At 45.8% G+C, this 13,349-nt stretch overlaps 1 protein-coding gene across 6 annotated transcripts in view; it reads right to left on the bottom strand.

The window, feature by feature from the left end:
- Window positions 1-13,349, bottom strand: part of LOC103094333 (zinc finger protein 850-like) — a 293,282-nt gene that overhangs the window by 40,263 nt on the left and 239,670 nt on the right. Inside the window, exons 1-3 of one of the 6 annotated variants that reach the window (XM_056825059.1) lie at window positions 3,119-3,147; window positions 714-765; window positions 292-345 (exon numbers count right to left, since the gene is read on the bottom strand). The exons of 2 other annotated variants lie outside the window; for them this stretch is intronic. Coding sequence is in view for 2 of the 4 variants with exons in the window: in XM_056825054.1 (XP_056681032.1) it covers window positions 714-765; window positions 3,119-3,315 (249 nt within the window). In the remaining 2 variants the exon portion in view is untranslated. Of the gene's footprint in view, window positions 1-291; window positions 346-713; window positions 766-1,412; window positions 2,451-3,118; window positions 3,646-13,349 lie in introns of those variants that run through there. 3 more of the 6 variants (XM_056825058.1, XM_056825054.1, XM_056825055.1) reach the window with 3 other exon arrangements.

Genomic DNA, 13,349 nt, shown 5'->3' with positions numbered 1-13,349 from the left:
AAGGAAGGAAGGAAGGAAGGAAGGAAGGAAGGAAGGAAGGAAGGAAGGAAGGAAGGAAGGAAGGAAGGAAGGAAGGAAGGAAGGAAGGAAGGAAGGAAGGAAGGAAGGAAGGAAGGAAGGAAGGAAGGAAGGAAGGAAGGAAGGGAAGGAAGGGAAGGAAGGAAGGGAAAAAAAGCTAGAAAACTATCAGTTAGAGGGGGCTGTGGTAAAATAGGCAAACATAGAAATAGTAGTTCTACAATGGTAGAAATTCATGAAAATCTGCTTTCCAATCCCACCTCAGACACTTACATGCTACATGACTCTGAAAAGTCACTTAACCTCTGTTTGCCTCAGTTTCCTCAACTGTAAAATAATGAAAATAAAAACATTTACCTCAGAGGATTATTATATAGATTGCTGAAAGCATAGCCTCCATCTTCAGCCAGGGAAGGAGATGGTCATCCTCGGCACTCCTTGTGCCCAGAGAGAAACTCGGCCTGGGAGGCAGCACCTTGGGGAGCTCGTGGGGTCTGAGCCACCCGAGGGCCCAGGAATTCCCCCCCCCCAAGCCAGGGAGAGGAGAGCCAGGAAGGGCTGTTCCTCCTACCTGGGCTATGGGGACACACATGGGCAGCAGGAAGGAGGTCGCAGCTTCCCAGACCTCCAGGTCAGAGCCAGGGAAGGGCAGCCCTGGACGAGGGGGCTCCCCTGGGGGACTGGAATGCACTTACCTGGGCTGGGAGTCTGTCCATCTGCAGGGCCATCCCGGGCACTCCAGGCTCCCTGTGGAGGCAGCAAAGCAGCCCCAGTGAGTCCTCCATGAAACTCCCCCCGCTTTCCCGGCCTCGTCTCCCCCCTCACGGTCCTGCCCCCCCCCTTTAGGACCCCTGAATGGAGCTCCAGCCACAGCTCTGCCCACCAGGCCTCCCTGCCCTTTGGGCAGCACAAGCTGGCCTGGAGCCCCTCCTGGGCCCTCCCCCTTCCTCCCTCTTTCCCATCATTCTCTCTGCCTTGGGGCTCCCTCTCTGGCTAATGGCTCTGGCTGGACCTCACAAGGAGGCTGCCCGGATCTCCCTCCAGCTGGGCTCTGGCTCAGCCCATCCCCCCTGGGGCCAGGCCGGGGCCTCTTCAGCCTGAGCTGGGACGGAGAAGGCACCCAGAGGGGCAGATTTTCCCTCCATTTTTCCAGGCCAGAGGCTGCCTCACAGGAGGCCCCCAGGGCCAGGCCTGCCCTCAGGGGAGAGTCGGGGAAGAGAAGAGGGTCTGGGGGCAGCTGAGCCCCTCCCTCTGCTCCTCCTCTTCTGCCCCCTCCCTTCTCCCATCCTCCCAGATCCCCCGAGGCAGCAGGGCCCGGGATGCCCCATGGGATGAGCCCAGGCCAAGCCTGCAGAGCTCTGCCCTTCTGGAACCCCCATCCACAAGGAGCCCACCTGTTCTCGCTTTGGTAACTCTTCTTTCCCTCCTTTGGGGTTTTCTGGGCAGAGACCTTTTGAAGCACCTCGGGGGTGCCTGGAGAACTCACTGACTGTCCAGGGAGGCCAAGCAAGGCCCCCCCCATGACCCACAGGGACCGTCCCGTGTCCTCTGGGCTCTATGCGGCAACTTGGCAGGGCCTGGGGGACCCTCCAGCCCCCCTGAGGAGGAAGAAGCTTCCTGGCTGCAGTCCAGGCCCTCGACCCCCGCTGCCCCCCACCCGCCCTAACTCACACATCTGTAAGGGAGAGACCCTGGGAAGGGGAGGAGGGGAGGGGAGCTGCCAGGAAATGACCAGAGGAGCCCGAGAGTGGGAGCCAAAACCCAGGCTGGGATTTAGCCCTCCCGCAGGGAAAGGGGTCTCAGGGCCCTGACAGAAGGGGGCAGCCTGGGCGAGGGGAGCCAAGGGGGGGCTGGGAAGGCACGTGGGCCAACAGAGCTCCTGGCAAGGAGGGCGGGGACCCCGGGGAGACTGAAGCGTTGGGGGGGCGGCTAAGCCTGGGCAAACAGGATGACGGGACACTGAGGTCTCCCTAGGTGCCGGGGAGGGCTCCTGGGACCCTCTGGTAGAACGGAAACTGGAGCCAGGGAGCCCCAGCCCCGGAACAGGAAAGGGACCAGGCCAAGGGCCAGGGGTCCAAGGAAGGGGACCAGGAAGGCAGCGCTCACGGATCCTCACAGAGGGCTGACGATGGAATCTCTAACCAGGAGCTGGGGGTCAGGACTCCTGGGTCCTGAAGGGGAAGCCGAAAGGGGGACCCATCTGGAAAAGAGGTCGGGTGGGGCGCTCAGCCGGGAGCCTGGTGCGGGAAGGCGAGCAGAGGCCCCCCGGCAAGGGGGGGATCAGCAGGAGGCCGGAGCTGGGAGGAGGCCTGCACAGGCAGAGAGATGAAGCAGGGTCCATCCCTGCCTAGCCCAGCCCCAGCCTCTAATCCCAGGCTGGACCAGGCCCTCAGGCCCCTCCCTAAACCACCGGAATGAGCCTCTCCCTCCGCTGAGCCCCAACCCAGGCTGGGCATCCACGCCTCCCCTCCCCCTCCTCCTCCAGACTGCCTGGGCTCGGAGGCGGGGCCGCAGAGAGCTCCTGGGAAAACTGGGATTTGGTCTGTCCGCAACAGTTTCCCACCGGGGAGGCTCGGAGACAGCCTCGGCAGGGGGCCCGGGAGCGAGCGCTGGGTGTCTGGGCCACGGAGGCAGGACTCCTGGGTCCTTACAGGGTGCCGTAAAATTGCACCCGCTCCAGGCAGGACGTTTTACAGGAAAAAAGATCCCAAAGGGGAAGCCGGCAAGCACAGCGGAGCCAGGATATTCACAGGCAGGCTCGGCTCCTGCCCACGTTCTTTCCGGACCCCCGCCAGCCCAGCCCAGCTCCAGAGCCACGGACATGGGGAAGGGGCTCAAGGAGGCACACGCGGGGAAAAAAAACTGATAAAATGGAGAATTCGAACTCAGCCCCACCCAGGGGTCCATGCTGCCAGGGGCTCCCGGCTCTAAGCTATGGGGAAGGGAGAAAGGTCCTCGGCGGTCTCCCCGCCCCTCCCCCCCACAAGCGTCAGGAAACTCTCCATCTGGCTCCTCCCCACTCTGGGCCTCTTATGGGTCCCCGTGCGGTCTCCGCCCCCTTTCCCGCTGTCCCGCCTCCACCAGGTCACAAAGTGCTTACCTTAACCCGGAGGATTCGCGGGGAAGCTGGGCTGCACAATCGTGACTTCCGGCTTCCTGCTTCCCAGAGGCCTCTGCGCTGCCTGAGGTTCCGAGGCTGGAGGCGGGAGACAAAAATATCCTCTTCTCCCAACTCTTGCAGAAAAGGAGAGGAAAGTGAAAGAATCTGGGCGTCTCTAGCCACGCCCTCTTGCTCATGTCTCTCGGGCCACGCCCCTTTCCTCAGTTATTTCCCCAGCAACCAAAGCCTTGGAAAGCACCTTCTGGGTCACATGACTTCTGGCCTCTGAGGTACTCTTGGATGCTCCCAGGCTGGCTCTTGCTCTGGTAGTTAACTGAATAAGGGAATCCGTGGGGCGGGGCCTGTCCGGAGCCCTCAAGCACATCCCGAGGTTTTAGAGTCCTGTCAGGGGAAGAGCAGTGTGCCCTGCTGGCCACTGCTGGCCATACTGCCCAGGTGGCTGGGGAGCATATGCACCATAGCCCCCCCTAAGGGCCCCAGGAGGAAAATCTTTGGAAGTGGAGGAGGAGGGGTGGGCTGGGAAGGATCTTGACTTCCTGTTTCCCAGAGGCCTCTGCGCTGTCTGTGATTCCCTGCACCGCGTGGGGACCCTCTCCCTCTTCCATCCTTCCGCATCTCCCTTCTGTGCCTCTGGTCACACACAGTGGAATTCTTTGTGGCCAGATTTTGCCCGAGGCCTTCCTGCCTCTCTGCCCGGGTCCTGCCGCTCCCCTTCCAGCTGCCTCTGGTTTCCGGATAAAACTTTGGACACGGTCCAGCCTTCTCTGCAGAAAATGCCTAGATCCAAATGTTCCGGGTCCCGACCGCCTCTGTGACCGGCTCCATGCTGGGGAGACTCTCGCACCCCTCTGTCGTCATGCGGACAAATGGACTGGCCGAGGGGCAGCATTGGGCCAAAGGGAATGGCAGACTCCCCAAGAGAACTGTCCCGAGGCAGGACGGCAGGACCAAAGATGTTCCCTCCAGGTTGACCCAGAACACTGACCCTCGGACCCAGTTGTGGACTTTAGGAGTTTGGGCCAGAATGGACCTGAACAGGAGTGGCGGCGGGATTAGAATCTGCTCCCCAGAACTCTCAGTCCCAGCTTCCCGTGTTCCTTCTCACCTTGTGTCCTCAGGGTTTGGAGGTGAAGTTTGGGTGTGGCCCCACCTGTCTCTTTTCCCGGGTTGAATAAATCTCATATAATACTTGGAATTATTGGATGTTCATTTGAATCTTGGAGGAGGGGAGCTGTTGCTCATCCCAGGTCCCACAGCAGGGTACCAGGTGCATCCTACCCTGGGCTCCTGCATGACTGATGCCAAAATAGCTCTGAATAGTTGCCTTAATTTCCTCTTCAATACTACATTCATGATACTGTTCATTTGATTCTCTTCTTACATTTAAAAATTAGGTTAACCAATGCTTTTAGCTATTTTGTTGGTTTGCTGTTTCGCAGTTCAAGCTCCTAGTCTTATTCATCAGTTCAATAGTTCTTTTACTTTCAGTTATATTCATTTCTCCTTTGATTTTTACAATTTCCAATTTGATCTTTATCTGAGGATTTTTAATTTGCTCTTTTCCCTGTTTTGATAGTTGCATGTCCGATTTGTTGATCTCTTTCTCACTATAGGCACTGAAGGATATAAATTTTCCCCCAGCACTGCTTTGGCTGTATCCCATAAATTCTGATATATTATCTCCTCATTGTCATTCTCTTCAATGAAATAGGTAATTATTTCTCTGATTTCTTCTTTAACACACCAGTTTTGGAGAATTAGATTATTTAATTTCCAATTAATTTTTATTTGGCCTCTTCATGAATCCTTACTAATGATAACTTTTATCACATTATGATCTGAAAAAGTTGCATTTATTACTTCTGATTTTCTGCATTTGTCAATGATGTTTTTATGTCCTAATACATGGTCAATCTTTATATGTGTACCATGCACTACTGAAAAAAAGGTCTATTCTTTTTTACCCCTATTCACTTTTCTCCAGATAGCTATTAACTCTAGTTTTTTTAATTTGTTTTCCATTTTTTATTTAGAATATTTTTCCATGGTTACAAGATTCTTGGTTCCTTCCCACCACCCCACTCTCTCCTCTCCCACTTCCAATGCTGACAAGCATTTTCTTTTTTTTTTATACCCTTACCTTCCATCTATGAGTCAATACTGTGTATTGGCTCCAAGGCAGAAGAGTGGTAAGGGCTAGACAATGGGGGTCAAGTGACTTGCCCAGGGTCACACAACTGGGAAGTGTCTGAGGCCAGATTTAAACCTAGGACCTCCCGCCTCTAGATCTGGCTCTCAATCCACTGAGCTACCCAGCTTCCCCCATGAGAATCATTTTCCACTGGGTTATACATGTATCATTCTTCAAAACCCATTTCCATGTTATTTATATTTGCAGTAGAGGGATCTTTAACACCAAAACCCTAATTACATTTCTATCATACTATGTGATCAATCACATATTTTTCTTTTTTTTTTTTTACTTAAGTTAGCAATTTATGTTTTCTAATTAATTTAGTCAGTTTAGAACATTATTCCTTGGTTACAAAAATCATATTCTTTCCCTCCCCCCACCCTTCCCATAGCTGACCACAATTCCACTTGGTATTACATGTCTCCTTGATCAGAATCTATTTCCATGTTGTTGGTGTTTGCATTAGGATGTTCATCCCCAATCATATCCCCTTGACCCATGAATTCAAGCAATTGTTTTTCTTTGGCGTTTTTATTCCCACAGTTTTTCCTCTGAATGTGGATAGTGTTTTTTCTCATAGATCCCTCCAAGTTGTTCAGGATCACTGCATTTTCACTAATGGAGAAGTCCATTACATTTGATTGTACCACAGTGTATTGGTCTCTGTTTACAGTGTTCCCCTGGTTCTGCTCCTTTCACTCTGCATCAATTCCTGGAGGTTGTTCCAGTCCCCATGGAATTCCTCCAGTTCATTATTCATTTGAGCACAATAGTATTCCATCACCAGCATATACCCCAAATTGTTCTGCAATTCCCCAATTCCCCAATTGAAGAGCATCCCCTCATTTTCCAATGTTTTACCACCACAGATTACAGTTATGAATGTTCTTGTAAAAGACTTTTTCCTTATGATCTCTTTGGGGTATAAACCCAGCAGTGCTATGGCTGGATCAAAGGGCAGACAGTCCTTTATCGCCCTTTGGGCATAGTTCCAAATTGCCCTCCAGAATGGTTGGATCCATTCACAACTCCACAGCAATGCATTAATGTCCGACTTTGCCACATCCCCTCCAGCATTCATTACTTTCCTTTGCTGTCATGTTAGCCAATCTGCTAGGTTTGAGGTGATACCTCAGAGTTGTTTTGATTTGCATTTCTCTGGTTATAACCGATTTAGAAGACTTTTTCATGTATTTATAAATAGCTTTGATTTCTTTAACTGAAAATATTCATGTAACTTGCCCATTTATTGATTGGAGAATGGCTTGATTTTTTTGTACAATTGGTTTAGCTCTTTATAAATTTAAGTAATTAGACTGTTGTCAGAGGTTTTTGTTATGAAGATTGTTTCCCAAGTCATTGTTTCCCTTCTAATTTTGGTTGCATTGGTTTTGTTTGTACAAAATTTTTAATTTGATGTAATCAAAATTATTGATTTTACATTTTGTGATTTTTTTCTAGCTCTTGCTTGGTTTTAAAGTCTTTCCTTTCCCAAAGATCTGACATGAATACTATTCTGTGTTCACCTAATTTCCTTATAGTTTCCTTCTTTATATTCAGGTCATTCACCCATTCTGAGTTTATCTTGGTGTAGGGTGTGAGATGTTGATCCAAACCTAATCTCCCCCATAATGTCTTCCCATTTTCCCAGCAGTTCTTATCAAATAATGGATTTTGGTCCCAAAATCTGGGATCTTTGGGCTTGACATAGGAATGTCTTGTGGAGGTCACTTACCCCAATTCTATTCACTGATCCTCTTCTTTGTCTCTTAGCCAGTACCAAATTGTTTTGATGACCACAGCTTTATAGTATAGTTTGAGATCTGGGACTGCAAGGCCCCCTTCCTTTGTATTTTTTTTTCATGATTTCCCTGGATATCCTCAATCTTTTGTTCTTCCAAATGAACTGTGTTATGGTTTTTCCTAATTCAGTAAAAAAAAAAAAGTTTTTTGGTAGTTCAATGGGTATGGCACTGAATAAGTAAATAAATTTGGGTAGGATTGTCATTTTTATTATGTTAGCTCATCCTACCTATGACCAATCAATGTTTTTCCAATTGTTTAGATCTAGTTTTAATTCTGTGGATAGTGTTTTGTAGTTGTGTTCATATAGTTCCTGTGTAGGTCTTGGCAGATAGATTCCTCAGTATTTTATATTGTCTAGGGTGATTTTGAATAGGATTTCTCTTTCTAATTCTTGCTGCTGAGATGTGTTGGAAAAACATAGAAATGCTGATGACTTATATGGGTTTATTTTGTGCAACTTTGCTAAAGTTGTTGATTATTTCAACTAGCTTTTTGGTTGATTGTCTAGGATTCCTTAAGTAGACCATCATATCATCTGCAAAGAATGATAGCTTGATCTCCTCATTGCCTATTTTAATACCTTCAATTTCTTTTTCTTCTGTAATCGCTACTGCTAGTGTTTCTAGTACAATGTTGAATAGTAGAGGTGATAATGGGCATCCTTGTTTAATTCCTAATCTTATTAGGAAGGCTTCTGGTTTGTCCCCATTGCAGACGATGTTTGCTAATGGTTTTAGATATATACTGTTTGTTTATTATTTTTAGGAAAGGCCCTTCTATTCCTATGCTTTCTAGTATTTTCAAAAGGAATGAGTATTGTATATTGTCAAAGGCTTTTTCTGCATCTATTGAGATAATCATGTGATTTTTGTCAATTTACTTGTTAATATAGTCAATTTTGTGGATGGTTTTCCTAATATTGAACCATCCTTGCATTCCTGGTATGAATCCTACCTGGTCATAGTGAATAACCCTTGTGATCACTTGCTAGAGTCTTTTTGCTAGTATCCTATTTAAAATGTTTGCATCTATATTCATTAAGGAGATTGGTATATAGTTTTCTTTCTCTGTTTTTGACCTGCCTGGCTTTGGAATCAGTAGCATATTTGTATCATAAAAGGAATTTGGTAGAACTCCTTTGTATATTCTGTCGAATAGTTTGTATAATATTGGGATGAGTTGTTCTTTGAATGTTTGATAGAATTCATTTGTAAATCCATCTGGACCTGGGGATTTTTGTTAAGACATTCTTTGATGGCTTGTTCAATTTCTTTTTCTGACATGGGGTTGTTTAGGTATTCTAAGTTTATATTTTTGTAAATATTCATCCATTTCACTTAGATTGCCATATTTATTGCCATATAATTGGGCATAATAATTTTTAATGATTGCCTTAATTTCCTCTTCATTAGAGGTGAGGTCTCCCTTTTCATCTTGGATACTATCAATTTGGTTTTCTTCTTCCCTTTTTGTAATTAGATTGACCAGTACTTTGTCTATTTTGTTTGTTTTTTCAAAGTACCAGCTTCTAGTCTTATTTATTAAATCCACACTTCTTTGACTTCCAATTTTATTAATTTCTCTTTTGAGTTTTAGAATCTCATTAATCTTATTTTTTGAAAACTAGCACCTATACTTTACCTCTGTAATTATAAAATATACACAATTTTAACATTTTGTTTTCTTCCTACGTGTCATACAGTATTTGATTTTTTCCCTTTCTTTTCTCATTTTTTGCCTTTGAAACACTTCACTAGTATTGAAAGGTTTTTTTTTTTAACTATTTTTACTTTTTGCAATAGAATAAGCTAAGATGTCTGTTTACCTAATATATAAAAAGCATAGCCAAAGAAGCTGTGGACTATGGCACCCTGCCACTAGTTATTTAACTACTCTGAGACTTTTGCTTGATGACTATGTCTAATCCAAGGACAAACGAACCACAAAAGAGCATAAAATTTGACTTGCAAAGTGCAAGACAAGCACAAAAGTGAAAGAAGCCAAGCTAATCCTAAGAACTGATGACATTCTGCACAAAAAGCACAATGACTTGATCATGTGTGAGACTCGAGGTTGCAACTGTTTAATATGTGTTAAATGCAGGACTTCTTTGTACCACACTCTATATCAAGCACATAACATCAATTGTTCTGGCTCCATTATCCCAAAAAAGTGAAGAAAAGGGTTGAACCAGGGAATTCTATTTCCCATTTGTCTCAAGATCTATTCTCTTTTTCTATTTTTTTTCATGATGTGATAACTTACTTTAGTACAGACTGCTAAATTGGGTTAGTGGCTAATTGTTGTTGTATACTTATGAGACATGGATCACTGCAAGAACCTGTTGTGAGTTGTGACATTTTTTCTTTTTTTCCTTCTTCCCAGAATTTTTTCTTCAAGTTTTCTTTTTATATATTTTTAATCTGACTCAGAAGTTATTTTTATTTTTAATTTCTTTGATTCCTTGATTTTTTTTTGATACTTGACTCATATTCCTTATAACTCAACCATGTATCCCTGTGTAATTCCTACATGTATCCCTGTATCCAGGGTGTATGGGGTGTTCAGGGAGGGGTAGTATCTCTGGTATGGAGGGCTTGTCGTGCCCTCCTAGGGCAGCTCTCCAGCCTCTGACCCTCACCTGATACCCAGCTCTCACTTGTGGCTCCCAGTAGCTGCTAGCATGCGGCAGCGGCCACACCCCAGGCAATGGCTTCGACAGGCCGGCTAAACCTTGTGAGGGTAGCCATCGGGTCGTCGACCCCTGGTGAACCAGGGCTTTGCTCACCCAGCATGTGAAGACTGCTTCGGCCGAACAGGAGGAAGAAACCAACAAGAAGGTTCAACGGCTGAGAGGGCGACGCAGCAAAGCACTGTGGAGTGCTCAGGGTGTGTTGGAGCACCAAAGACAACACGGCCATCCAATGCAGCTGAGGAAGTCTCCAGGTGTAACGACTTTTCGTGCCGCTGGACCCAGGCTTCCAACGCCGAGAGAGTGGGACTGGGCATCAGCTTTTCCACGTAAATCCCGTCACGCACAAGTATCTTTGGGCACACTCATCTACATCACAGGTGAAAGTGCACAAAGACGATCGTCATCCCCGGTTACCGAGAGACGACTACTCTCCCTGTATCCTCCTGGGAGTGAATGTATTATTATTTTCCTCAAGGGGGACTATGTTATTGTTGTGAACTTTGACTTGAATTTGAGCCTAATTTGGAAGAAGAGATTACCTTCCAGAATCTAGAAGCCACTGTGAAGATGCCTGCAGGAATCACAGGCTGCACCATAAGATCCAGAGTGAACCTTGAGATAAGGAGAATTTGATTCGAACTTTGGGAGGGTTGAATGCTTTTGTTTTGAATGTACACTCTTATGCCAAAGGGAACTGCCCCCTAATTGGCTTTTTGTCAAAGCACCTATTTTTGGTTTTGTTCCTTTTCTCTTTTATTTTCCCCTTATCCCAAAATTATTGTAATTTCCCATTAAAACTGTAATATTTGTAAATATACCTCTAGTTCAAGTTATGTTAATTATGTTTTCATGATCTATTGGGGAGACTGGTCTCCCAAAGGATCACAAGGAGATGTATTGATTTAGGATCTTGATCCCTAGAGACTACATTTCCCACAATCCTCTTTTCCTTTTCCTGTTTGTGTTTTTCCTTACGTGGATTGAGTTTTGAGTTTCCATTTCTGCCCATGGGGTCTCTCTTGGGCTGGTATCAGCGTGAAGGAGTGGAGCGACTTTTTGGCTTTTCTCTGTTTTGTTTTTAATTTCTCTCTGCTGTAAGTGGATTTTAATAAATAGTATTGAAATAATACTTGTAGTATTGGATATTAATTTTAATATTTACATATGATTAAAGTTTGGATTTTGTGCTTGGAAAAGAAATGACCCAAAGCTTTCTGGATTTCCTTCAGGATCTAGAGTAAAGAAATTCATCTTTGAAATCTTGTTACTCCAGTGGTTATCACTGCTATGTAAATGTGGGCTTTGCAAAAGAATATTTTTTAACAGAAACATCACACTTCAATTCTGTAAACAAAACTTAGGATTCAAATTTCTTAAATGGATCCATTCCTGTCAGAGGATGATTTCTGGAGATGAAGTCTGTTCAGCTACAATACCCAAATATTAATATTTAATATCAATTTCTATTGTACTAATTCTGTCTGTATATCTGTTGCTTCTGGTTTCTATACATCTGCTTTAGGGACTGATGCTTCCCCTTGTGAGCTGTGTGCTGGTCAAGGGTACTGGTCACTGGACACATCCTTCAGGTCTGCAGGCCTTCTGGACCTAAGCACTTGCGGTAGACACACCCCTGAAGACCCTCTGCCCCCTCTCCCCTCCTCCTAGGGAATTGATGCCCCCAATAGCTATGAAGAAGCTACAGAAGACTGGAACCATCACCCCATTCCCTTAGATATTTGGAGGCGGGACAGCATGGGACATTGTATCCCCATAGTGTAGGAGTTGTTTCAGGCAGACTATAGGCAGGAATATTCTTTTGTTCCTACTATATACCCTTACCTGACACCAAGTCAGCAGTTTGGCTCCATTACTAGTAGAGGGGGAATGGAGAAGGGACAATGAAGCCTCCTGGAATGGGCTGGAGGGATCCTGCAGGCTCATACAGGGGCTGGTCAGTGGCATACATGGGGAACTGATGTTGGTTAGAGTTCATGTATATGCAGGGCCAACTCCCTGCAATGTGCCTGGTGAACTTCACCATACAGCCTGGGGGTGGGAGACCCCTGCCCCATGGAGCCAGATAAGCCCAGAGGTCACACTGCAGAGAAGGGGGGTCTGGGGGCTTCCCTCATAGACCTCTCAGTGGCTCATGAGGTCTGGGGAATGACATATGGGAAACCAGGGCACCCTGATGAAGCTTGTTGTACAGGACAAAACTGCTCAGCCCTGAAGGGGGCTGCATTGCCAGCATAGCTACCACTCTACCTCCGAGTCTCTCCCCCTTACCCTGTGTGGCTCACAATCTCCCACTGATCCCCCAGAGGCCTGGTATTGGCCCCTGCTTTAAAAATTGCCTTATGTCCTTTGTGCTGTAAGAGTTAAAATTGGTGAAGCCAAGGGAAATATATAACAATTATGAATATGTCCAAGTCAACTGGGTTTTATAGAGATTTTAATTAATAATACAATGATTAATCAAAGAAAGAGAGAGAGTAAGAAAGGAATAAGTATGAAGGGCCTCAAAGCCAATATGACTTAGGCCTGAGTCTTAAGAGAGAAATCAGTCAGTTTTTTATTGCTCACCATAAGATCTGTCTAAGCAAGGATTCTTAGTGACACCAGGCCAGCATCATCTCAGCTGCTTTCTCCAGCTCCCTCCTCCATCTGAATGTTTCAGAATCAGCCTCCTCAGAATGAGCACCAGCTCTTCTCTGAGCTCTTATTTTTAAGGGCAAAATCTCCTCTGTCACCTCCCCTAAGTCCTTACATCTACCAATCACTGTAGATGTTTCTAAAGGACCGCCCATTTTGAATTCACAGCTGAGTAGATTTAATCTCTTTAGTAAGTCAGGAAAAAAATGCTGCTGTGTCGACAAATTTCATTAGAAAAAACCTCTGAATAAGTTATCACCCTTTTAGGTTTAAGTAGTTTACAAGTTGCCCCACCTTTATAGGCACCTAGCATCCCATTGTATCAATTCTAAAAACAGGCATGACTCAAAGAACTTCCTGTCCTTTCCATAAGCATAGGTCAAAGTACTTTCATTGTTTAGCAAGGAGTTTTCTGCCCTAAAGCAGTCTTAAGTAGGGGTGGAGTAGGGATACTCCCAAGGCAAGGAGTTTTCACATTCAAGTAGAATTCTCACTTTCTGGTAGGGAATTATTTCAAGTAGGGAATTGGAGGATTCCTCAATGTGGAATAAAATTTTTAACATTCATAAGTCTGTGAAATTTTAAGGTTTACAGTGCACTGGCGCCTAATGGCAGTCAGACTTTTGACCTTGCAGTCTCACCACCCTCCCAGGTCCACCTAAAGTGAGTCAAGGGTTTGACTCACCCACACAAAAGAAATGAAGGGATTTAAGTGAGATAAACTAAATTATTAAGCAGAAAACCTGTTTTTCCCTAGGAAAAGTAGAAATCAGAAATGAGCTTTCCTGTGAAGGTCAGTCAGCTCAGAACCAAAACAACATAAGTCAGGCTCGGTGAGAAAGTAAGTCCCTTAGCACCAC

The sequence above is a fragment of the Monodelphis domestica genome, chromosome 1 (genome assembly GCF_027887165.1).
Source record: "Monodelphis domestica isolate mMonDom1 chromosome 1, mMonDom1.pri, whole genome shotgun sequence".
NCBI classification, from domain to species: domain Eukaryota; kingdom Metazoa; phylum Chordata; class Mammalia; order Didelphimorphia; family Didelphidae; genus Monodelphis; species Monodelphis domestica.
The sequence above is the reverse complement of the archived record's forward strand: the minus strand, read 5'-3'. Positions and strand labels throughout refer to the sequence as shown.